The sequence below is a fragment of the Xenopus tropicalis genome, chromosome 2, assembly GCF_000004195.4.
Source record: "Xenopus tropicalis strain Nigerian chromosome 2, UCB_Xtro_10.0, whole genome shotgun sequence".
NCBI lineage: Eukaryota > Metazoa > Chordata > Amphibia > Anura > Pipidae > Xenopus > Xenopus tropicalis.
The window spans coordinates 85409683-85436648 of NC_030678.2; the positions used below are offsets into that span (position 1 = coordinate 85409683).

At 37.6% G+C, this 26966-nt stretch overlaps 1 protein-coding gene across 1 annotated transcript in view; it reads right to left on the reverse strand.

Annotated features, from left to right (window-relative positions):
• Positions 1 to 11642: 11642 nt before the first annotated feature.
• Positions 11643 to 26966, reverse strand: part of grik3 (glutamate receptor, ionotropic, kainate 3) — a 254320-nt gene continuing 238996 nt past the window's right edge. The window contains exons 14-16 of the mRNA XM_031896913.1: positions 19064 to 19286; positions 13685 to 13935; positions 11643 to 13325 (exon numbers count right to left, since the gene is read on the reverse strand). Of these exons, the coding sequence (XP_031752773.1) occupies positions 13131 to 13325; positions 13685 to 13935; positions 19064 to 19286 (669 nt within the window). The 3' untranslated portion in view covers positions 11643 to 13130. The remainder of the gene's footprint in view (positions 13326 to 13684; positions 13936 to 19063; positions 19287 to 26966) is intronic.

Here is a 26966-nt window from a genome sequence, read left to right on the forward strand (position 1 = left end):
TTCTTATTATATCAAATATCAAATGTAAAGCAGGGCATACATGGTAAGATCCACTTATTTGCCAAGGTTGCCAAATGAGCAGATCCTTATCCAGTTTGGCCAGTAAACAAGACAAAAGGTTTGATCAGGACCTATACAGACCAGTCAGGATAGGACCAAATTGATGATTGCTGATGCCATTCTTTATGATGATGGTAAATGGGGCAAGTTTTTTCCAATGGATTTGGAACCTTCCAAGCTACAAAAGAATTAGAGCAGAGAGTGCAAAATGTGTGCAGTTGCCTAGGGTTCCTGTTATTGACTTCAAAATAGCAGGAAATAAAACGGCGGAATTTGTTACGAATCCTTGCTTAGCGAAAAAACTTGCTCATCACAACCTTCTACACTTCCGGTAAGCTACAAGCTCAAAAATCAGCAAGAGCTGCCTCCAGCAAGGTATTTATGCAAAATGCCCAAGTAACCTCTCACTGAAAATCATGTGTAATTCATGTTATCTAAAGTATATGATAATCATAACTTTATTTGAGATCCACAATTATTAGTAGCCCAGATGCTACTGAATTGTATCTCCCCGAATCCCCCCACAGCCATGAGCCCTGTAGAGTAGATCAGAAAAAGAGAAATCCAACTTCCAGATCAATAGTTGGTAAGAATGTAATGCCTGATTGCAGAACATGGATGACGTTTCAGTATAACCAAAGTAACTGTCATGTTATTTGCAGGTAGCCCTGAATATCTGTAGTAGAAAGACAGTGTTAGTGTCAGTAAACCTTTCTCCGGAAGCACCATCTGGGTGCTGGCTTTCGCTCCAGCCTTACTGTTTAATAGATTTTGGCAGGACCAAAATAGCTCAAAGCATTTTCTTCCAGCTGAAGTATCTCTTTCACTCAGTGTTTCAAAATGTTGTTTTTTTTACAGGTTTCTGTTTAAATATTAATGCGGTCCTCTGAAAGAGGTCGGGATGAAAATCATGAATATTTGAAATGCTGTGAGTTGAGGGACAGAGTCAGGGGGATAAACAAAGTATTGATATAATCTGACCTAGAAGTCAGAATGCCATGATATGTTGAAAACATCATGGCATGCCCATTGAACATTTGTAATGTACTTTATTCCATTATCACCAGTTCTACAGGAGCTCGGGAAATAAAATGGCAACAAAGCAAATATGTATCTTTGACATTTTCAAAAATATATATAAGGGGCAGAACATTAGCTTTTAATCCTCAATATACATGTGGAACACTAAGGATATTTGATTCCATTGCAGATACAGCTTTATTACCGCATAAAAGTAATTTTAATAGATATCATTAAAAAAATCTATCTATTAATATTAGTTGTGTCTGGGCCATGGCAGGGGCCCTGCGCCCTTCAGTCCAACTCTAGCCCTATGTGTCCATTCAATGTGACCGAAGACAGTGGCTGGCACGGTAGGTAGCTCATTATGCTATTCAGATTTGGCATGCATTCCTGGAGGTGTGGTATTCTTTTGATACTGTACGTTAGTTTTGGTTACTGAGTCAACCTCAGATCTGAGTGTTTTTTTGTCCGATGTTTGTAACAAAAAGGTTGATGTGTAGAGGTAAAGGGTTGGCATGGTCACACAGCTTCCTGCTGCACTAATCAGGGCTGTTACAAGTGACTCTCATAATTGTAGAATTGTTTGCACAAGCTCTAGATCTTTCTATAAACATACAGTAACACCAGAAAATGAAATGCTTTTGCAAATATTGGGATGCTGATTAAGTGGCACATTTTACAAAAGCAATTGAATTTAGCAGATTTTGCAGATGTTCTCTATTGACGTGTACAAGATTTTTAGTGGTATATTTATCAAAGTGTGAGAAAAGAGTAATCTCTATTCTTGATAAATATACTCTAATAAAATCATATACAAGCTGTAAGCTTGCAGGATCCATAACAGACATTTTCTTCACTTTAAGCAGTTTATTTAACACAGGGGTGTATACATTTCAGCATACAAAACACAAATCATAAAAATAACTCCTGGCCACTGGGCACTACCTTAACACATTTGAAGAGTCTCTCACTTCACTGGGCCTCTTGTGGACTACCAGTAATAACACACAAAAGTTTGGGGTCACCCCAGTACTTATGATGCTCCTTTGGGGGTTCGCTTGGCCTCCTGGCTTCCCTAAGCAGTAACCCCAGCCCCTCTGGGAGTTCCTAAAAGAGAACAGGTAGCCTTCCTGCCCATGCCCTGCTCTCAGAGAACACACATTCTCGCAACTATTAAATAGCTTTCCACAGGACAGCCTTCCTAGGGAATATCTGCTCCAACATGTAAGCTGGACTAGTGGAATAGATTGTCTAGCTAATGAACATTGGTGAACTTTATTAACAAAAATACTCAAATTGTCTTCTGGCATCAAACTGATGTATTTTATTTCAATGTTATATTCCAAAATATATTTTTATTCCTACTGCCATAGGTTAATGTAACAAGTAGTGAATTAGAACAATGGTGAAGAATCTCCTAAGACAGGGATCTTCAACTTTTTTTACTCGTGAGCCACACTTAGATGTGAAAAATGTTGGTGAGCCACACAAGCATAGAAAATGTTCTTTGAGAATGCCAAATAAGGGCTGTCATTGTCTATTTGGCAGCCCCATGTGGTCATGTGTTATACCATTGGGTAGAACATCAAAGACGGTGGTGAGCAACATGTTGCTCACAAGCCACTGGGTGGGGATAATTGGCCTAAGGCATGCTAGCAGGAAAGAAGGGGGACATTTTTGCTTAGGGGAGGATGACAATAAAAGGCTATTCATTACTAAACTTCTAATTCATTATGAACATATTGTGATTGGTGTCTTTTTGGCAGTTAAGCCTCTTTAGATCTTTTAATACATATAATAGATATTATTCTCCACCTATGAGACAAGTGTTCCTTTAAGACATGAATTGCAGGTTTTCCAAGGATAATGCATTTCCAGTTATACTTGTCATTTTCTTTTTTTTCAGAAATGGAGCTGTTTTTGGCCACTTATCAAAAGGCAATACATAAATAAATAAATAAACAAACAATGATACAACGAAATAAGCAGGTTCTAGCCCTCAAATGAAATTAATTTACCAGTACAGATTGACACCAATTAAACTGTTAAAACATGTTATACAGAGCTGCAGAATATGTTGGCGCTTTATAAATACATGTTAATAACAATAATAATAATTAAATACAGAGGGAATAAGTATGATTATTAAATACATATTTATGAATGTTACATAATACACTACAGTTACCATGCCCTATGTGCATGGGGGAGAAGAATATTGCATATAAGAATTATTGCTTGAAAAAAAGCTGAAAAACACATCTATGTTTTACACAGCATGAATATCATCAGAGAATCCTTTAGAAACTATCAAAGTAGATAAGGATCTCTTGTCCCTCCTCCTAATCTTGGATGTGTTTCATTTATTCTGTCTTATTAAAGGCTATCTAGATGCAGGTTTTACCACTAAACCCTCTAGATAATGTAATGTATTTAGAAATTCATACAGAGGAATTCGTGGCCAGGGAAGTATAATCTTTTTTTGTCTGCTGCAGCTCTTCTAATCATGGTTTTCTGCAAAGATAAGATATCCTGAATGTTTGATGCACCACTTCAGCACAAAATTCAAACAAAGGTCAATATCAGCATGATACAAACATGTCTATTGATATATATGGGCTAGGAGTATATACAATAAAGGTAGGCCTTGTTGGCCAATTTTTTTACCCTATTAATTGAAATATAAAGAATGTGCTGAACAGGCCTCTGGGAGTAGAATGTTGCCAGGTTGGTAAACTACCTGGGACAGGCACAGGGTGATAATTAGATATAAATAATTAGTATTGAACCATCTTGGGCAACCTGTACAAATCACAATTCCATTTTAGCTCCTTGGCTGAAAAGAAATTTAAGTTTAGTCAACTGCCAGTAAACCTAACTTGCACATCATTCTGACGCTCAAGATAAGGGGCAGAGGCAGACACAAGCTACACTGTGGCCCTGTACTTACTGTCTGCTCAGTGGCAGGTAGTAAGGGTAGAGCTGGTCTTTGCCCACCAATAAAACACCTGACACTGGAAAAAGCATTCAGACCCCAGACTTAAAAGCTCTTTGGATGAGCAAAGAGGAAGACTCTTGCACCCCTTAGTTATCTTGTCCTTCAGTCCAGGTTTTTAATAAATTACTTCTTATATAGGAACATTGCAGGATATAGGTTGTCTGCTCTTGTTGGCCACATGGGTGCTATAGCTATAGAAGCAAATGGCCATCAAACTTATTGCACTGATTGCACTGTCCCCACAATGAACACTTAGTTATGTCAGTATATGTAGAACTATAAATAAAATTATTTAACAATAATAAAGTATATGTTATATCAGAAGACCTGGGTAGGGGGACGGGTATAGTGCCTACCGGGCAAGAGCACAGAAAGTAGCACTAAAGAATAATTATAGTAAAACAATAATTTAGAATTATCTGGGTGAGGTTAAACTTTTTAAAGCGTAAACACTTAACACTTACTCTTTGGAAATAAAAAGGTTAAAATGGAAATCTTTTAGGCACTAAACACATGGAAGCTTTTCACACCTGTCATACTGTGAAGGCAAGTCATCTCCAGCTATAAAACACAATGCTAATGACTCCCATTTTCACTCAGATGCATAAAATAAATATGGAAGGCGAAAAAAAAGAAAATGCTGACTTTGGCACATTGTAAAAACCTCATCAGTTTGCTTGCTGTCTTCCCTAATTGCATTGTTATGTTTTCATTAGGTGGAAGAGAAACACATTATCATGGTCAAACAATCTCGCTGAATAGTATTTTAACATCTGAATTGTCATGTGACATATGATATGGTAAATTCATTCTCTTTAACTTTTGATCAATCAGAGGCCCTCCAGCTATTGTTAAAGTGATACTGACACTAAAAAAAACTACTCTTCAAAATATTAGTGCACAATAAAGTTCCCTTTAGGTCATGTTGATTATTTTTCACTGATAGGCCTGCTTTTGTAATAATTGTTACTTGATGTTCCTAAACCTGACTTTTGCCACCCTGACTGTCACTTTTTAACCTGTCAGCTAGAATTTCTAATGTTAACAGACAACTCCAGCACAAATATGGCAGCCCCCTCATAGAGGAACATTGGGGATCAGATAATGTAATCGGGTAATGTAAAAGCATCGGCCAAATACTTTTAAGGCAAAATGATAAACAGTATGCAAAGACGGTGGTACGATAGATTTCTAGTGTCAGTATCTCTATAAACAGTTAGCAGCCAGCATCCTTCAAAAACGAACAGTCCATCATTGTGTCTAAAGAAGAATTGTCACCTGTAAGGTCAAAGGGAATTGCCATACAATCTGTCATCAGTAATGGAACAAGAATAAGAGATTCCCTTCAAGTGTATCTTGAAGAGAAAATCATTAAGGAATAAGCATTACGGAAGTTTATTGTATGTTTATTATTGATTTTTAATTATCATTTATATAGTGCTAACATATTTTGCCACTCTAATGTTGCCTCTATATATATATATACTGTATATATATATATATATATATATATATATATATATATATATATATATATATATATACTGTATATATATATATATATATATAGTTGGGTTTATTTAATGTTTAAATGAATTTCTGTAAATTTAAAGTATGGAGATTCAAATCCCAGAAAGAGCCATTATCCAGAAACCCCCAGGTCCCGAGCATTCTCGACAACAGGTTCTATACCTGTACCTCTTTTTTCCCAGACTAGACACCCACCCCTAGGCCAGCCCCGTTGGCCACCCCCGCTGTTGTTGCGCCGTGCATGCGCGAGCACTGGAAAGATGTCCCCATTGCTCTGTATATGAGAAAACCCTAGGTTTCTCTATAAATAATATACTGAAGACTAACATTATAGTCTAATTTAGGGACTTTTCTCCTTTGGTGCATCTATATCATAAGCAATATCTTTCTGGTTCTCATTATTTCAGACTGCCATTGCTTGCTTCAGCTAAGGCTCTTGTCAAAAGTATTCTTTAGCCATTTGGACAACAATGATTCACGTAACTTGGCCCTATTAAGTGTAGGCAACATGTGTTTAAACTAAAGGGCTTGTGTGGATGCCTGGTAGCACTCATTCACTTGTATATTTGAAACCTTTGCACTACTGCTACATTATCCCATATCATATAATGTGTTTAAAGGAGAATGCAAGTCAAAATTTAAAAAGCATACTGCCCAATAGTCCTCCTATTGTTTAGTAAAAACGCCACACTTTTGGCTCACCTAATCAAATATTTACTCAGTCACACTTACTTCACATTTTCTAGAACAGGCAGCCATCTCTAAAAAGGTATTCTCCCTTCCTTTCCCTCCTTGCTTCATACTGCACATATGTTTCATTCCCGCCCCCCCTCCCCTCTGCCAGATCCGCTTCTGATTGGCTGGTGGGCATGTGTAGCTCAGAACAGCAGACAGGATCAAGTTACACACATGCTCAGAGAATAGAGGCCTACAGGAAGGGGAGAGAGATTTCAGTGATGTCACTGTAGTCTTCACACTGCTGTAAGCTGCCAGCACCATACCTCAGAGAAGCAAGCAGGGATCTGGGAATTTAGATATACAGTAAGTACTTAAAAAGAATGCCTTTAGACTTACTTTTAATTTATATTAACCTTTCATTGTCCTTTAAGTTAGAAGGCAATCAGCATACTTATCCAAAAGCACAGATCTGTAGAATTAGAAAGAAAGTGACTTGCTGAAGGAAGGAAGGAAAATAACACACAAGTTCATGTTATAGAAACTTGTTTTATTTAAAACTTTAAAACCATATTAATGGTTTACAGCAAACTGTGTACTTGAATATATCACAGTGTTAAAAAGTAAAATAATATCAAATTCATTATTATATATATTTATGTATTTATATATATTTATATCATATATACAGTTTCCAGTATGATCTGCAAGAAGTAACACAGTTACTATGAAACAAAACAATTTACAAAATGTTTACAAAAACTATATTTATAGAAATTTTGAATGTTGCCTTATATCCAGAATAATAGGTGGTTTGTTTCATGATGAATGATCTGATAAGAATAGAGTGATTGTGGTTGAAAAAATAGCCTCATATTTATATATTTAAGTAACCATAGAATATTCGTTGATGGTTACAAATAGGAATGCATTTTTTCCCATGTCACATGGTGACTGCCATTTAGGATAGAGGGCAAATACTGGCTACTGGCTGATTCTGTATTTGCTTCAAGATATTAGCGTGCCAAAAAAGGAGCTTGCTTCTAGCTACATCAACCAGACCAAATCACTGTTTAGTGTGTCATAGGCAATTGGTCACCTTTATAACGAGTTAGTCAGTTAGTCGGAGAATCATGTTTTTCATTTGTGGTTTTGTGTGTGTAAATGTGACCTTTGTGATCCAACAAAGAAAAGGTCATAGTTATCGAACTATAAAAAAACATTGTAACCATTATAGTTACATGTTACTGAGTCATATTACTGAATATTTACATAGCAAGAGTAGATGCAGATTTCTGATAACAGTGATAGTGCTTTCATTGTGCAAAATATAGGTCAATGGGAGCACAGCGTTTTGCTGCCCCTCTATACAGATGAAGCAGGATTTAATGGTAGGGGAACATCAATTAATACACTGGTTAAAAGGGTATTTCATGTTGTCCTGGACTGAGCTAAATACACCATGAAAGTCTCTGTGACTGTGACTGTGTTTTATTCCAGTTTTGATCAAGCATTTCAGATGATTGTATCAACTTTTTTGTGCCAGATTGTACTTCATTGAGGGAGGAAAATTATACAATATAGTGTATGTTTACAGTGTTAAAGATTTAATTTCATGAACAAAGACAAATTTGGAAGAAAAAAGTTATGGGTTGGGTAGTACTGAGGGCAACTGTTCTTACATTTTTCTAACAATTGCACTTAATCCTGTATAGTGCCCAAATCTTAATGGGAATGGGTAGAAATTACATCCAACAATCATTTGTTTAGTGAAAAGCATGAGACCTGACTTTTAATTTACTATAGTATGGCAGTATCATTTTAGGAGCACAGTCCTATCAATTAAACAGAACCCCCAAGAGCTTGTGTAACATAAACTAAAGCATTTGCTACAAATTTCACATGACTGGTCAAGGTCTGTATCAAGGTCAGAAGAAATGATGATCTTGTTGAGATTACAGATATTCTAAAATAATTAGCAGCAATAAATTACTCAAAAATGTAGCTGCCAACACCAAGAGAAAGGTAAGGGTAAGATGAAGAAATAGAAAATATCCAGTGCCGTACAATATAACATACAGTTTTATAGGGTAAGGTTTGCTAGCAGCATTTGCAATAAGATGTCCACCCAACTAATGAAAAAAATTTTTTTTTTGCATATACAATGTAATTCTAAGCAGCTTTCCAATAGACATTTCTAAAAATTTTCAATTAGTATTATTAGAATTTATTTCTACATTACTTTCCTGCCAGATTTACAGAAACAATGTACCAGAAAATAGTTCTCCCCAATTCAAGATTTCAGTTCCCACAATTCCTTCTTGCTTCCATTATTCTCCTTTAGACACCTTAAAAGGCGCTGTGGGAAACTGAGTCATTTTTCAAAACAGTAACTTTTGTTTGTTAAGATACTCTTCTACATGTTCTATGCATTTCACAATACAACATACCAATGGCTTTTATGCTTTAGATTTCAGTTCTAGTATAGTAAAATGACTTAATTTAAAAAATATTTTATAAAAGAAGTAGTCTTGCAGGTGAGTGTGGTGTTTAGTTAAAAATGTAACAAAAAAAACAAGACTTGTTTAGGAAAGGAAAGGGAGGAAGTAGGGAGGGAGGGAGGGAGGGAGGGAGGGAGGGAGGAAGGAAGGAAGGAAGGAAGGAAGGAAGGAAGGGGAGGGAGAGAGAGAGGAAGGAAGGACGGAAGGATACAATCTTCAACTGACAACTGTGTTTTGATCCAGAAAATCAATGTGATGATTAAAATGAAAATAATGCATTAGTAAATATCTGTATTTCTATACCACTAAATCACTGGAAAAATAAATAATTCACTGTGACAAATACTAATATACAGATAAAGCAGTATAAATTGAAACAGTTGCCACACACAGCTACACCTTTTTCCCCAAAATAATGTATGGTATCTGTAGATGCATTTTTGGAGGCAACAACAACAGCAAAAAAGTTTATAACACAGTAATTGTTAGTTGCAAACAATTTCTGACACATTTCAGTAATACTTTTTTACGATGCACAGTTTAGAGCACAGTGTTTTGGAAACCTCTTCAGAGTCACCAAGTATCTTCAATAGAGGTAAGCAAAATGACCTGCCTATGGAATCAATAATGTGAAGTCAAAAATGTCTCTGCTTTAAAAATGGAGCACAAGGCAGAAAATGGGCATGACCAGAAGTGGCACTATTGTTTCCAGTGGATGACCAGCAGAGTTGCTTTCCATTATTTGTATTTCTTTTTAATTTTAATACACAGCTGTACATAAAGAACAAACTATAATTGACATCACTGGTCCCAATTATTTTGTAAATGTAATACTTGAATATGCTAAAGATTCATCATACTCATCAAAGAGATATCAGAGATTCTCTGCACCACCAAAAATATATATATTTTTTGCATTTGAGTGCAGATAGTTGAAGGACTTATATATATACTGTATATATATATATATATATATATATATATATATATATATATATATATATATATATATATATATATATATATATATATATACACACACATACATACAGTATAAGTGACAACCACTTTTTTATACAGGAACCAGGTATTGATATATGAGGTTGGTTTGGGCCACACACTACCCAACCATTTCACAATTATTCCTGCCAGTGATATGGCTCTTGAAATGTTTGAATTGTCCAATTAGAATATGAAGCAATGTCCCTATCACTGATCAGCCAAATGTAAACTGTGTCAGCTTATGAGCCTTGCCAGCATGTGGGATCATGAGCCATGCACTGGCCATGCATTTGTCCAAATTGTATGTTATTTAAATCATTTGTAGCCCACAGCCCATGTGTAGGTAGCTTACTTTGAAGCTTCTACAGATTACTGGTTTTCCTATAAAGCACAAATCCCTGTAACATAAAAGGCAACCATTAACATGAGTATATACAGTATACTGTTGCTGTGATGCTATGTTAACTGAGATTGTATAAAAAAAATGACATTTTGTAATTGATGTGTTTCAAGGCTTTTGTTGAAGTGTGACCTTTTCTTTGATGATGTTTTAATGATACAACATTAAATGAAAATGTTATATTGTGAGTTGCATAACCTTAAACACTGATGTTCACAATATATATATATATATATATATAGCTCATACTTAGAACATATGAGCACTGGTAACCTTTGACCCAAAAGCAAATGTTACAAACCACAACAGCTTAACTCTTTGTGGCTTTTATTACGTATGGGGGTAAGAGCATATAAGCAAGCAGCTTGATGTTTTTTTTTCTGCACTCTGCACCATGCGCCTGATAAAAATCTTGCAACAGGTGCAAAGAGCAGTATCTGAATGACATTTATATTAGGAGGTAGAAGGGGGGTGCCTTTGTACCCCCCATGCACCTTAACCTCCTGAATACAAATTAATTTATAGGGATAACCTGGGTCCTAGGTCTGAAATGGAGAACAGGGACCTGCAGCAATTCTTGTAATTGCAGGGCATGGCTCAAAGTGCAAAAAGATAGTAGAGTGTGTACATTTTTTGCATTTTGCACCCTGCTCTGCAAGCATTAAATGCCCTAAAGTGATTCACTGTCAGATTCCAGCCTGTGACAGGGCTACTTATACACCCCCTCAACTCCTTTTGCTGGAAGCTATGTCCAATGGTAATACTATTTTTGCACAGAAATATTCCAAAGTGCAAGTTTTTATGTGTGTTTTGCAAATTACAATTTTGCTGGGACCATCCCCCATGTATACTAAAAGGCGCTAAGTTTGTCTAAGTGCAGTAACCAATAGCAAACCACTAAGGGTGAGGGCTCTGGCACACGGGGGAAATTACATGTTCGCCGGCGGGATGGCGGGTCATGGCAACTCGGGGAGATTAGTCGCCCGCGAACAGGGAGTTTTGTTGTGGGCGACTAATCTCCCCCGTGTGCCAGAGCCCTGAAGGCACAGTACTTCTTAGTAACAGCTACTTGTCATGGCTACTAAATACCTTGCCAGAATTGCCTCTGCTAAAACTCACTTAGAGAGACTATTATCAGTAAATGATCAGAATTGTCAATTTTAGTAGCTGTGACAAGTAGCTGCTTCTAGTAGCTCTATGTGTCTTCACCCTAAGATGCTTTCTTTTAAACAGGTGACCAGTTGATGCTACCTGCTAATTGGTTGCTGTGGATCACTGCACCTAGGGGCAAACTTAATGACTTTTCCATGATATAATACCACATTGTCATTTTTTTAAACTTTTTTTTCCAGAAAGATGGAAACATGGGACCAGTAATTGCTACCCACTGCGATCATTAGCAGACCTGCCCCAAACATTGCTATTTGTACTTCTTTCCTATGAAGAATTATAATAATAATAATAAAAATATTTTAATGGGCTTTTGCTTAAACTACATGATAGACTCATTACACTCAGTGGTATTATTGTTTTCATACAAATGTATTTTATCAGTTCTTTATTTGAAAAAACTTAAGTTCTGTAAATAGCAGAGGCAGACAACTCTTCTTTGATTAATTGTGATTGATGTGTTTGATTCAAAATTTTGCAGATGGATAGGCTTTTTGAAATAATAATAAAGTTACACACCTTAATTTGCTTGAAAAGTTTGATATGTATAATTTCTGGTATCATAAGGAGTTCATTAGAAGGCCTCAAGAAGACACTTAAGTGTTGCAGAGGGATTCTATTTGTGCTGTTCCATGTCTTGTTTTCTGTTAAGATGATCCAAGGGAGCATTGCATGACAGAGGCAAATTGGCCATATGCAGATGTTCCTCACCTTGGTGGTATTGAATGCCTATGCTTGACAAAAAACTGATGCAGCTTTGTACAATATTTTACAAGGAAGGGCTGCTCCACAGGGTGCCTGTATTTGTGCTAATGTTTTCCCAACATCCTAATCAGTATCGGGGATGAATGTGTCTTCTCTTACCCTGCTCTTACACCCAAGCAAAAATAACATAATGAATGAGATTATTACTAGAATTTTGGGATAAATGTTAGTATTAACAAACAGTTAATTTTTCAGTAATAAAAGTGTCATATATCACAACTAGTATGTCACTGACTCAATCAACTTTTACTAAGCAATCCTCTTTCTTTGGTTACTTGCCAGGATTGGTGGATTAACAATATTTAACACTGGGTATCATATAAAATGAAGCTGTATGATAAGGACACAATTAACTTTAATAAAGAAACATTATAACAAAATGATGTATATAATGGCATCACTGTGTGATATGGATTTCCTTGCAAGTTGTAGGTTCGTGCTGAAAGTCTTGTTGATTTGTGACAGGGAAAACAGTTTATTAAACCTGGTGACTGAACATTTTTTCCCTTCTTCAGCTTAGTGTTTGCTTCTAGATCTGCATTAGTTCAGAAGTCTTACTCTTCATGACACAGCCTTATTAAAAGGCCCAGTAGTTGTCTGATTCAGACATATCTTAAAGGCTGCACCTTCAGCAAACTCCTTATAGGCACAGCACTGAGGTATGAGTTCCCACAGATTAGACTGGCCAACCAAGTGCTTATGGTTATCCCATTTAAGTCAAAGGTTCTACACCAGCACAGACAAAAAGAGAAAGAAAGGAGATCTTTTTTATTTTTATTGCCATGCTCATAAAAAGTCACACGCTTGTGACTTCTCAATATCCACTGAGGATGAAACAACCTGGCAATCGTTTGCCTCTTTAAGTTTATTTGTAAACAGGACACTTCTGGCTGGAGAGTGTTCGTTGGCTGGATGCCCAATGTCTTTGTGAGAGTCAACATTGCTGGAAAGGGCATTAGTCTGAGGATGTGTTCTGGAGCTGGTCTCTGGGATAATAGTAACTCTGTTATGGGAACACAGGTGTCAGTCCAGTGTTACAGGTCATGTTGTCCTTTCCTGGCAATCTCCTATCATTAAAAGTGTGCATATTAATAACCGCATCACTCTTTACCATGACAGGTGGCTGTGGTTTGTGTTTGACACGTCGTTGGCAAGTGAGGGACAATCGAATCTCGTCGGCCATTGTACTGCAGAAAGATCGCTAGGGAAAGATCACAGAGGTAAACATTAAAGCCTGTTCCACCCTGGAATACTACAGGAAGGTTCAGTGTTACTAAGATATATCTTCACATAGCATATGTATTCAAGTGGAACAATCTTACAGTTATGTTTACACTGCTAGAATTTATTGTTAAACACCTATTATAAATGGATTAATGTTTTAGGAATAAAGTCCCCAAATTCGCACAGCTATAGTTATTTATTCTAATTGTCAGTTTCAATGTAAAAAGGTAATAAATATAAATAAATATATGATAAGGTAATTATTCATCATTCTGCCTGAATGGTTAGGAGCATGAATGTATGAAAAAATGATTTAAATACAGATCAACCATTTACCTGTTCTCGCTCAGCTGTTTTTCTAAGCTTGTACACAAACTCTGCCATCGCTACCACCACAGAAAGGATAAGCCCACCTGCTAACACAATAAAAATGCCCCCCATGTTTTGAATTCCAAGAGCACTGGCCTCTTTATTCTTCTCCTCTGGGCAGCCACCAGATCGCCACCATCTTTCTTTCATTTTGTGAATCTCATCGGCTTCCTGTAGTTGGAGGATAGCGATACTGATCCTGTCACGATATGGAGAACCTGATGCAAAGAAAGGCAAATTAAAGTCTCCCACAATGAAAACGGTTTTGGACAATGAAGTCCAATGATTTAGATTAATTTATAGAAATCAATGGAATGTCTTCATAGCCTTCTAAAACCTCTATAATAATATGGTCCCCTATCACTGCGTATCTCATGGTACAATACTAAGCATTACTAGTTGTGTATCAGTTTTATTTGGGTCATATGAGTAGGATGCAAGACAGACTAATTAAAGCAGAGACCATGTCTGACAGGACAAATACACCGGGCACATGAATATCACAGTGATAACCTTACCATGGCAACATCTCCTAAACACCACAAGTGCTCTAATATTTCAAGGAACACCTTTTAGTTTCATTTGGTTTTATGGATTTTGATTTTGACTATAAGTACCACTAACCAAGAACAATAAAGAAATAAAAAAAAAGCCAAAGGGAACAGACATTGCTCTGTACTATATTGTAAATCAATCTCAACACAAACTGTAATTACTCACTACAAGACAAGTACAGAGTTAAAAAAGGAAATCTATAAACTAATTCACTTACTGCTTTAAGCCAATTAAAGAATTTGTTTAAAAAATGGAACAGACATAACAGATATGAATTCTTGTTATGTGGTAAGAAGAAAAATATAAATTACAGAGCACCACCCTCTGGTGACAGATTTGCAAAAACTGATTTCTAAGCTTTTGGCCTTGCAAAACACTATGGACGAGAAACAGCAGTGCAACTATATAAATTCTCTTTCTCTCTCCTTTATTTATACTTAGGGGCTGATTTAGTTACCCACGAACGGGTCGAAATGAGTCCGATTGCGTTTTTTTCGTAATGATCGGTATTTTGCGATTTTTTCGTATTTTTTGCGATTTTTTCGGATTCTTTACGAATTTTTCGTTACCAATACGATTTTTGCGTAAAAACGCGAGTTTTTCGTAGCCATTACGAAAGTTGCGTAAAATCTGGCGATTTTTCGTAGCGTTAAAACTTGCGCAAAAAGTTGCGCTTTTTTCGTAGCGTTAAAACTTACGCGAAACTTTGCACCTTTTAAGTTTTAACGCTACGAAAAATGCGCAACTTTTCGCGTAAGTTTTAACGCTACGAAAAAAGCGCAACTTTTTAAGCAACTTTCGTAATGGATACGAAAAACTCGCGTTTTTACGCAAAAATCGTATTGGTAACGAAAAATTCGTAAAGAATCCGAAAAAATCGCAAAACATACGAAAAAGTCGCAAAATGTTCGTTTTCAAGTCGGAACTTTTCCAATTCGGGTCGGATTCGTGGGTTAGTAAATCAGCCCCATAGTATATACTTGGGGGCTGATTTACTTACCCACGAACGGGTCGAATGGAGTCCGATTGCGTTTTTTTCGTAATGATCGGTACTTTGCGATTTTTTCGTATGTTTTGCGATTTTTTCGGATTCTGTACGAATTTTTCGGATCCAATACGATTTTTGCGTAAAAACGCGAGTTTTCCTATCCATTACGAAAGTTGCGTAAAAAGTTGCGCATTTTGCGTAGCGTTAAAACTTACGCGAAAAGTTGCGCATTTTTCGTAGCGTTAAGTTTTAACGCTACGAAAAATGCGCAACTTTTCGCGTAAGTTTTAACGCTATGCAAAATGCGCAACTTTTTACGCAACTTTCGTAATGGATACGAAAAACTCGCGTTTTTACGCAAAAATCGTATTGGATTCGAAAAATTCGTACAGAATCCGAAAAAATCGCAAAACATACGAAAAAGTCGCAAAATATTCGTTTTCAAGTCGGAACTTTTCCAATTCGGGTCGGATTCGTGGGTTAGTAAATCAGCCCCATAAGGTCAAACTTTGCAGCCTAAATTCTAGCTGTTTCAAAGGCAGAAAAGTAAAAAAGTACAGGTATGGGGCCCGTTATCGAGACTGCTCGGGACCGGGGGTCTTTCCGTAATTTGGATCTCCTACCTTAAGTCTGCTAATAAATGATTTAAAAAGTAATTAATACACAATAGGATTGTTTTTGCTCCAATAAGGATTAATTATATCTTAGTTGGGATCACGTACAAGCTACTGTTTTATTATTAGAGAGACAAAGGAAATCATTTTTAAAAATGTGAATTATTTGATTAAAATGGAATCTATGGGAGATGGCCTTTCCGTATTTCTGAACTTTCTGGATAATGGGTTCCGAATAAGGGTTCCGACACCTGTACTTCAAAAAGGAAAAACAAACCAGTCCCTAACTAAGGGACAGATTTACTAATGCACGAACAGACCAAAAGTGTTTTTTCGTAACGATCGGTATTTTTGCGACTTTTTCGTCGCCGTCGCGACTTTTTCGTATGACCTGCAATTTTTTCGCTGCCGGTACAACTTTATCGTATATTTTCCGCGACTTTTTCGTCGCTGCTGCGAAAAAATCGGATTGGTTTTTCAGCCGTTTACAATTGCTCAATACGAAAAAATCACGACGGCGACGAAAAAGTTGCGCAAAATATGATAAAGTCTCGATGGCGACGGAAAAATCATGCAAAATACGAAAAAAACGTGACAGCGACGAAAAAGTCACAAAATTTTAGTTTCCAATCCGATTTTTTCCCATTCGGAATTCGGATTCGTGGATTAGTAAATGTGCCCCTAAGAGTTAGTTTCAGTATATATCTTATGCAAAAACATTTATTCTGCTAATGCTTTTAATTAATAAAAATATGTGTTTCACGGGATGTACAACTGTTTTCTCAGCCTAACCATACCCAGATATTGTTGGACTACAAATTAATGCATTTTGATTTGTTTGTGATTAAGTTTGCTGGGAACTGTAGTCCAGCAACATCAATGTTGAATTCTTAAAGCAATATTGCTCAATAAATCTTTTCCCCAGTTCTCCAGGGCAAGTGACTGAATTAAAGTGTAGAATAAATTACCAAGGAAAAACTTTACTTGATCTATGGAAATCTGACTTCATGTTCTTTAAACACAGTTTTTTGATTACAAAACAATCAAACTACAGTATATCCCCTTCCGAAGTTGGATTACTATATAATGTTATGAAGGCAAAATAAACTGTAAGCTAACAGGGGTCATTTATGATGATCACAAGCGCAGTTGTACTCCCACAATTTTCCCCACAGTGAGTTGTGCATTAAACTACATTCTTTAAGTCATTTTGACATTTTACTGCCAATAGATTTGCCACATTAGTGCCACCTAGAACAATATATTTGTTCTGCAGAAAACGTTGGCATACCTGAGTAAAGAGCCCTAGCAGTTTTCTCCATTTACTTAAGATAGCAGCTGCCATTTTAAATAGCTTCCTGTTTACAGTCTAGCCGTTATAGCTCAGATCACACATTACCAAGGGAGGGGGGAGGTAATTCTTAGCATTCTCAGTGGACTCAGTGCGGCGTTTCTGTGAGTGCTTATGGCTGTATTTACACCTTTACACCTTTCTGATGAAGCTTACTTACAGTAGTTTTTACCTTTCCTTTTCCTTAAAAGAATGAAAAATACCAAAAAAAGTCCAAAAAGCCCTTTTTGCACTTCTGTATAGTTGCACTCGGTGGCACTCAGTCCTTCCTGCCCTTGGTTCCAAACTAAACACAGGTGTGCCTATTGATGCAGGGAAAACCTGGAGGCACCACAATCTTCTGACAAGGCAGTACACACTTGTGCCTAAAGAGTCAGGCATAGGTGTAACTTACACTCTGAACACCAGAAATAAAGCTAGATGGACATTTAAAGGTGAAGGAAAGGTAAAAACTAAGTAAATTTTATCAGACAGGTCTATGTAAATACAGCCATAAGCACTCACAGAAATGCTGTACTGAATCCTCTGTCAAAAAAATTGTTGTCTCTTTGTTTTCCTGTGCCAGAGACACAGCTCTTTCCACTCTCCTGCTCCCCCTCCCTCAAGAATGCTAAGAACTCACTCCCCCCTCCCTCAAGAATGCTAAGAACTCACCCCCCCTTAGGAATGTGGATCTGAACCAATCATCAGGAAGCTTCTTCATAGTCTTACACACTGAGCATGTACACTGGTCTTGGTCTTGGGCTTGGTGCAGGAGTGAGGAATTATGTGAACTTTCTTTACAGAGCTCAGAGTTTTTTTTCCCTATGAGGCTTCTGATCATCTAAATGGGAGAAATATGGGGAGACTTAAGGGCACTATTGAGAGAACTGAAGGTATGCCTGCAGCTTGAGATTTACTCTTTATTAGCCTTTCCTTCTCCTTTAAGTGCACAAATCGCACTCCAATGCCCCCTTGCAACCAAAAAAAAAAAAATGTTGCATTTTGGTTAAGAAAATGTGGCAGTTGCACTCAAAATGCACTTTGCTTACTTCACTTGTGGTAATAAATAACCCCTAACAAGGAGATGGCTGACGTAGTGCTGGTAAGCAGCATTCGCAGTGGTGAATTTTTTTGCATCTGCAATAAAATGCTTGGTCATCTGCAATAGAGAACTAGTGGGCACTGTGGGACAGTTTTATGGAGGGTTTACAATCAATATATATATTATAGGCAGAATACATTAGTGATATCAGCCTTATTTATACTGGCAAGCACATACATTTCAGTGAGAAATATGTATCATAGCTTATCTTCTGATTGCCCCATAAAAGAAAATGGAGCTTTCATGAGATAAACAAGAGATATGTATTCTTTGCGAAATTGAAGTCAACATGTCGTAAGAGATATGCAAATATGAGAACCTGGATTTTGGTATGTATTTATCTTCTGCCACTTACTTATATCCCCATAAACAGAATGTGAATCCCCTGTGCTCTGTGTTATAATACACAAGTCACGACTTTCTGTTTTAATCTCCTATGTGTTCTGACTAATGGCATACTATACAGAGGGAAGAAGAAGCAATGTGTGAATTGGGATGAACTCTGCATCAAATCGAGGGAAAAATGCAATTAACCATTATGACCCCATTGCCAAATAAATCACCAGTGGAAATGAGAAACAGCACAGTTCTGGCTCCTTAATCGAATTACTGCATACCTATCCTGTGATAGTCTGGGAATTATAGTAAAAGGAGACATTTATGAGCTTGTACACAAGATGTAAAATCCTGTGTAAGAGATGGAGATAATTTGTGTATGCTAGTCTGCCCTAACAGTGTGATGAAAACATCTTACCCATGGGTGTTCCAATTCCATAGCCTTTGGAATCTATGAGCCCTCCAATTTGAGTAAGGTTGCAGTTCCTTTGAGTTATATATTCAATTGCTGTTGATTCCATTAGCAGTGCGTAGTCGGCTGAAAGGACTCGCTGGATGCCTTCCTCGTTACTTTTAACAAGCGCCGATGGCCTGCTGCTCATGAACGCCCACATCTTCTCAAAGGTCGAGATGTGAGATTTCTGCACAGTAAACAAACAAGAGAGGGGGGTCATGCTCTGTATTTGGATTCATACAGTCTATTAGATGAGGGTGTTTTGTTTCTTTCTGTCAGGTGGATAAAGCCAGCAGATTATTTTAGGACATTAAAAGACTCTCTTTTTACCATAGCTCAGAGATATCAAGGGCATTCAGCAGCACAGAAAAACATTTTAAGGGAAATGAGAGATACTAGCAAATCTGTCTGAATTTTCTTCTCTTTAAATCTAAGCCCCTAATTATTGATTGACTTCTCACCAAGTTTTATCCATTATTGCTTATTATGAAGGGACCACAAAGAGCATTGTTTTTTTTTTTTTTCACTACAAGGTGACCCCCCCTTGTTTTGTTCATTATGACAAAGATCCAAAAGAATACTCTGTAAAATACATGTACAATGCATTTGTTTTGCAAAATCAATATTTAAATACTATTTTTGCATAACAGAACAAAATTTAATGACAAGGGCAGCATCAAGGGCAAAACACTCAAAACACTACCTTTTACTTAACCTTTTATCTACTTTGCCTTTACCCCCCTTTCCCAGACACAATGATGACATCCTAAACTTGGGACGCAAAAAGGCCACAGCTTTAAAGGAGAAGGATAAAAACTAAGTAAGATTTATCAGAAAGGTCTATGTAAATACAGCTATAAGCACTTACATTAATGATGCACTGAGTTCTCTGTCAAAAGATACACGATTTGTTGTCTCTTTGTTTTCCTGTGCTAGAGAAAAGCAGCTCTCTCCTCTCTCCTGCTCCTCCCTCCCTCAAGAATGCTAAGAACTCACTCCCCCCCTTAGGAATGTGAATCTGAGCCAATCAGCAGGAAGCTTCCTCATAGTCTTACACACTGAGCATGTACACGGGTCTTGTCTCGGTGCAGGAGCAAGGCATTATGGACAGAGCTCAACGTTTTTATTTCCTATGAGGATTCTGATCATCTGAATGGGACAAATATGGGGAGACTTAAGGGCACTATTGAGAGAACTGAAGGTATTCCTGCATCTTGAGATTAACTCTTTATTAGCCTTTCCTTCTCCTTTAATTACAGTTCAAAATACTGTAATAACATATAACATATTAACTTACAAACCACAAGTTTTAACTTAAACATGAAGAAATTCCATTTCAAGTAATGCTTGCCAAAAAGAAACCACCTTTTGGGCTACTGACATGCCAGTTACCCAACCCCTAGAGGTTAGGTGGGCAAGTAAAACCAGGCAATTCATTCTCATCACTCTTGTGGGACCCCTGCCTACAAATACCCTGAATAATACTGGCTGTAGGCCCCCCAAGGCAAGCATTCCACAACCTATTGGGATAAAACTGATGACCAAGTACCCATGTGCAAATCCCCACCTATTCACTCAGACCAATGCTGTTCTGGATTCTGTAACAATGACGCTGAGCTTTTCTTCCTGCCACTAGCCGACTTTGTCCCGCCTACCCCAGGATCTGACATTACCTCAAGCACGCTTCCAAGCCCTGTTAATAGCCTCCTCCCAATATGCTGCGCTACCTGTCTGGAGTGCCTCTTCTTAGCAGATTTTTATAATATGTTAATGAACCCTTTTCTGTTTTTAGTTAGTTAGGTTAGGTTAAGTTAAAAAAAAAGACACACATCCATCAATTTCAAACTTTTGTGTCTATATGAAACCTGTCTAACTGGTCCAGATGGAGGCAAAACCTACCTGAAGCTACTCCAATTTGCCTTTCAGGGGGATCCAGGATCCAGGATCAACTTGGTACTAAGAGCTATTTTCAGTAGCCCTGTATTTCCCCACTTGCTAAAAAGCCACCCAACCCCTTCTTTAAGCTATCTAATGTATCCGATTAGACATACAAAAAACAAATTGAAATTTTAGGCAAAAAGTTAGTTTAGCACAAGCCCTATGTGATGTCCCATGCAGAGATTAGTCACCAATGAAAGAGCTCTGCTACCACCGGTGACTAATCTCTCATAAATGCCTTTCAACAAAGGGAACTGGCATTGAAAAGGCCTACATATCACTTCAGTTTTCCGAAGTCGCGTGAAGTTGCCTGCAGGAGGCCTTTTCACCAGTGAGTCCCTTTGTTGCCAGTGGAAAGGCATTTTTGAGAGATTAGTCACCCGCGGTAACAGAAATTTATTGGGAGTAACTAATTTCTCCATGGGACATTAGCCTTAGATTTAACTGCCTTTGGAACTAGAAATGTAATCTAATCTCAGGCTGTGAATATTGGCATGTTAAAGCAAGGCTCATTTTATATATGCAATTAAACAGGTAGGGTTTCCCCAAGCCTTTAGACATCATGATACCATGACATTGTGCCCAGATACCATGACGTCATAAGGTTAGAGCAGAATAGATTTTATTCATTATCAGGAACTGATATCCTTAAGAATAAAATAAGGGAATGCATTTGCTTAAGACAAACAGAGGTGATAACTAGCTAGTCTGTTTGTCTGTTTTAGTGACCCACAAAATCACCTTCTCATCAGTTTAAGCCAGTCTTTATTTCATAGGCTGCAACAGAATAATGTCAACATTCTGCTTCTTCTCAACCTTGTTCCGTGTATTAAGTATAAGCGTGAAGAGAGCTTCAATTCCTGGCTAATCATATGGAAAAGCCTCAAAAGTATAGATTCCTACAACCCCTTATAATGTCTTTACTGTAATGAATATCTTACATAGTTTAATAAAACATAAACAAGCAGCTAATATTTATGGATAGCCAGTTTTAACAAGATGCTACTTTCTGCTGAAGAAGGAAAAGAGTGTCAGAGATGCACTGCATTGGTTTTGTGGTATGGCTGATAGTATTTGTGGATGCCAGTATCATCATTACACATCTATAAATTTGCCTCAGGCTGGAAATGCCATCTGGCCATTAGGAAACCCTGGAAGGGCTGAAGGTTTTGCATTATTAACAGGAACAGCCACATGTGGAAAATCCTATGTGCTATATCTGGAGAAAAGCACAGGCAGCTGTAATGCTGATGCTTGGGAGTTGAACCAGCTCATTTTCCGTTAAAAAGCCAATGATCTTACAATAGATCACACCATGGGGTAAAGTAGTTTACTTGTGTAGTATGTACAGAAGCTGCTCACATTCGAGTCCTTGCCAAGGACTCTACTTAACAATTAAGCATGCTGAAGAGGTTTAGATTTTAACTGCAACTATTATAGTAAGTGGCACTTACATTCAATACATTTATTTGGGATATTATTATTTTATTCTGTTGAGGGTTCTTGCTGATGGCTTAAGCTTTCAGTGTAGGTTTGTGAATGTGCAGCCACAATGCAGTATATACATATAAAAGAGACAGTTTCCAAATGCAACAGCAAACAATTCAGTCCATTAAAGCATTGTTCACAGAGGTATAGTGATGAGAGAATCTGTTCTGTTTAACTTTGCAGAAAAATTTGCCAATCTTGGTAAAGATTCGCTAAACAGCAAAAAAATTGCGAAATGCAGAGAATCGTGCACGTCAAACAAATCTGTTGCGCGTGTCAAAAAAGATTGCCACATGCGTCAGGCTGGTGCAAGTCTCATTGTGGAGCTGATTTCTTTTAGGACATCCGGCAGAGTCGGCTCATCAGCCAGAGGGTGTGGATTTGGGGGTTATTTGGAAGGATTTCAGAGTTATTGTGAATAAAATGTAGTGCCAATCAGTGTTCACTAATGCTAATAAATTTGACTTTGTATTAAAAAAACTAAATTTGTGGTAAAGAACTCATATTGATCATGCAGTGCAGTTTTTGGGCCCCAGTCCATAAAAAGGATATAAATGAGCCGGGGGGAATGCAGATACGTTCACTTAAACTGGTAAAGTGGATGAAAGGTTAAACTATGAGTAAAGGCTGTTGAGTTTGTTCTAATTGGAAAAAAGGAACCTGCAAAGGGACAAGGTTACTCTTTACAAGTACAAAGTAGGGACATTATAGGCAGATAGCAGGGGATCTTATTTTTCATACAGAAAAGAACAAAGGACCAGAGGTCACCCCTTTTAGATTTGAGGAACAAAATTTTCACCTAAGGCAAAACAAATGGTTTTTCACTGTGAGTTTGTGGAGTTTCTCACTGGGTGATATTGTGATGCCAGCTTCCCATAATGATATTCATATGGGCTTAGATGTCTTCTCGGACAGGCATACATTCACAAAACAATATTGTGAATATATGTGTGCATATGTGTATATATTATCCTAAACCTAATTCGCCTATTCAAAATTTGGAATATTCCAATATAATTACATCTGAAAAATATTTTGCTTTGGCTTTGCAAATGGTTTGGCCTGACACTCTGGATTCATCCAAACTGGGATGTTTTATTCTTAATGTAATGCAGGGGATACACAGAGGGTCTAAACTTGAGTGACAGATGCTATTTTTTCAACACAAATTAACTATTTAAGTATGAAAAAATATTGAACTGTTTGAATTGCTCTGCAGAGTGACAGATCCAATATTCAGATCCCAAAACACAAATAGACTTTACCATTGTGATAAACCCCCTAGAGGCTTTCAGACTGACTTTCATGACTTTCTCTGGCTTTCTGACAAGAAAATTACATGTAAGGTAAGTGTGCTCACAGTCTCAGTGCACAGATCTGTGACTTCATTCATGACAAGGATTAAGAATGAAGGATGAGCCAAAGCCTATTGCCCTAATTTATTTAAGTTTTTCTGTATTTATGTATTTGTGTAATTTTTATTTGCAGTTTCTTATAGTAACATCTTGTAGAACAAAAAGAATGGATTGGACTATATCATAGCATTGCATTCTTTGGGGGAAAAAAATGAATTTGTCAAAAAAAAAACCCGCACAAAAAAAAATGCCATCAATCAATCACTGCCAGTAAAAGAACTCACATTTTCTAACTTCAGATTAACCGGATTTTTCACTTTACCTTCATTTTATATTTTCAATTATACAGTATCTTAATTGCTATAAATTGAAACCCTTACTATTACTTACAGGACTACGAGACACTAGGGTGTGATAGAGATTTGTAATACAGGTATGGGACCTGTTATCTTTCCATAATTTGGATAACTGCACCTAAGTTCTGCTAAATATCATTTAAACATTAAATTAACCCAGTAGGACTGGTTTTCCTCCAATAAGGATGAATTATATCTTTGTTAGGATCAAGTACAAGGTACTGTTTTATTATTAAAGAGAAAAAGAAAATTAAATGAGAGAAAACTAAAATGGACTTTATCGGAGATGGCTTTCAGGTAACTTGGACCTTTCTTTATATAAATACAGGTCCTTTTCAAAAAATTAGCATATTGTGATAAAGTTCATTATTTTCTGTAATGTACTGATAAACATTAGACTTTCATATATTTTAGATTCATTACACACAACTGAAGTAGTTCAAGCCTTTTCTTGTTTTAATATTGATGATTGTGGCATACAGCTCATGAAAACCCAAAATTCCTATCTCAAAAAATTAGCATATTTCATCCGCCCAATAAAAGAAAAGTGTTTTTAATACAAAAAAAGTCAACCTTCAAATAATTATGTTCAGTTATGCACTCAATACTTGGTCGGGAATCCTTTTGCAGAAATGACTGCTTCAATGTGGCGTGGCATGGAGGCAATCAGCCTGTGGCACTGCTCAGGTGTTATGGAGGCCCAGGATGCTTCAATAGCGGCCTTAAGCTCATCCAGAGTGTTGGGTCTTGTGTCTCTCAACTTTCTCTTCACAATATCCCACAGATTCTCTATGGGGTTCAGGTCAGGAGAGTTGGCAGGCCAATTGAGCACAGTAATACCATGGTCAGTAAACCATTTACCAGTGGTTTTGGCACTGTGAGCAGGTGCCAGGTCATGCTGAAAAATGAAATCTTCATCTCCATAAAGCTTTTCAGCAGATGGAAGCATGAAGTGCTCCAAAATCTCCTGATAGCTAGCTGCATTGACCCTGCCCTTGATAAAACACAGTGGACCAACACCAGCAGCTGACATGGCACCCCAGACCATCACTGACTGTGGGTACTTGACACTGGACTTCAGGCATTTTGGCATTTCCCTCTCCCCAGTCTTCCTCCAGACTCTGGCACCTTGATTTCCGAATGACATACCTTGGACCACTGAGCAACAGTCCAGTGCTGCTTCTCTGTAGCCCAGGTCAGGCGCTTCTGCCGCTGTTTCTGGTTCAAAAGTGGCTTGACCTGGGGAATGCAGCACCTGTAGCCCATTTCCTGCACGCGCCTGTACACGGTGGCTCTGGATGTTTCTACTCCAGACTCAGTCCACTGCTTCCGCAGGTCCCCCAAGGTCAGGAATCGGTCCTTCTCCACAATCTTCCTCAGGGCCCAGTCACCTCTTCTCGTTGTGCAGCGTTTTCTGCCACACTTTTTCCTTCCCACAGACTTCCCACTGAGGTGCCTTGATACAGCACTCTGGGAACAGCCTATTTGTTCAGAAATTTCTTTTTGTGTCTTACCCTCTTGCTTGAGGGTGTCAATGATGGCCTTCTGGACAGCAGTCAGGTCGGCAGTCTTACCCATGATTGCGGTTTTGAGTAATGAACCAGGCTGGGAGTTTTTAAAAGCCTCAGGAATCTTTTGCAGGTTTTTAGAGTTAATTAGTTGATTCAGATGATTAGGTTAATAGCTCATTTAGAGAACCTTTTCATGATATGCTAATTTTTTGAGATAGGAATTTTGGGTTTTCATGAGCTGTATGCCACAATCATCAATATTAAAACAAGAAAAGGCTTGAACTACTTCAGTTGTGTGTAATGAATCTAAAATATATGAAAGTCTAATGTTTATCAGTACATTACAGAAAATAATGAACTTTATCACAATATGCTAATTTTTTGAAAAGGACCTGTATATATATATATATTGTGACAAAAAGGTTTGTCTGATTGAGAATTGTCTGTTGGATGGCAGATATATAACACCCAGGCTAAGGTACTGGCTCCTTTAAATCTCCAGGGCAGGAGAGGCTAGTACTCTGAACTATGGCTAGAAAATGCTGGAGCCAATTAGGCAACACCTGAAGCATTTAAGGTGAGCCTGGGTGTGCAGCAAGTGTTCAGTATCTAAGAGAGGCTGTTAAGGGCAGGACTTATATAAACAAATTATTTTTATTAAAGAGGAGACTAACGTTTCGGCTAGCACTTTTGATAAAGGCTAGAGTGCTAGCCGAAACGTTAGTCTCCTCTTTAATAAAAATAATTTGTTTATATAAGTCCTGTGAGTGCTGACCCTCTCTCAAGCACCTTCAACATTATTTGGACCTGCACCCAGGAAACAGCAACTTATTTATACGTGAGTGCCGGCATTTACTTGGAAGTTTATAAAAATATATATATATAGTTAAAAATGACCCGGTAAAATGCTATTCCCGACAACGGGGCACTTGGCTCACAGGGGCTAAACAGGGGTGTTTTCGTTGCCCTAACTGTACCTCATGCCGATACATGACCCCAGGTGATTCATTTTTGCACCCACACACAGGGAAACGCTATAAAATTAGACCGCATTACATGTACTACTTTGTATGTAATCTATTTGATTACATGTCCCTGTGGGCTTTCATATGTGGGGAAGACGGATCAAACACTACGATTACGGATGGATGGGCATCGTTCGGCCATAAGCACGGCCTTCAGGGATGGTACAACCAATAAGCCTGTTGCCAAACATTTT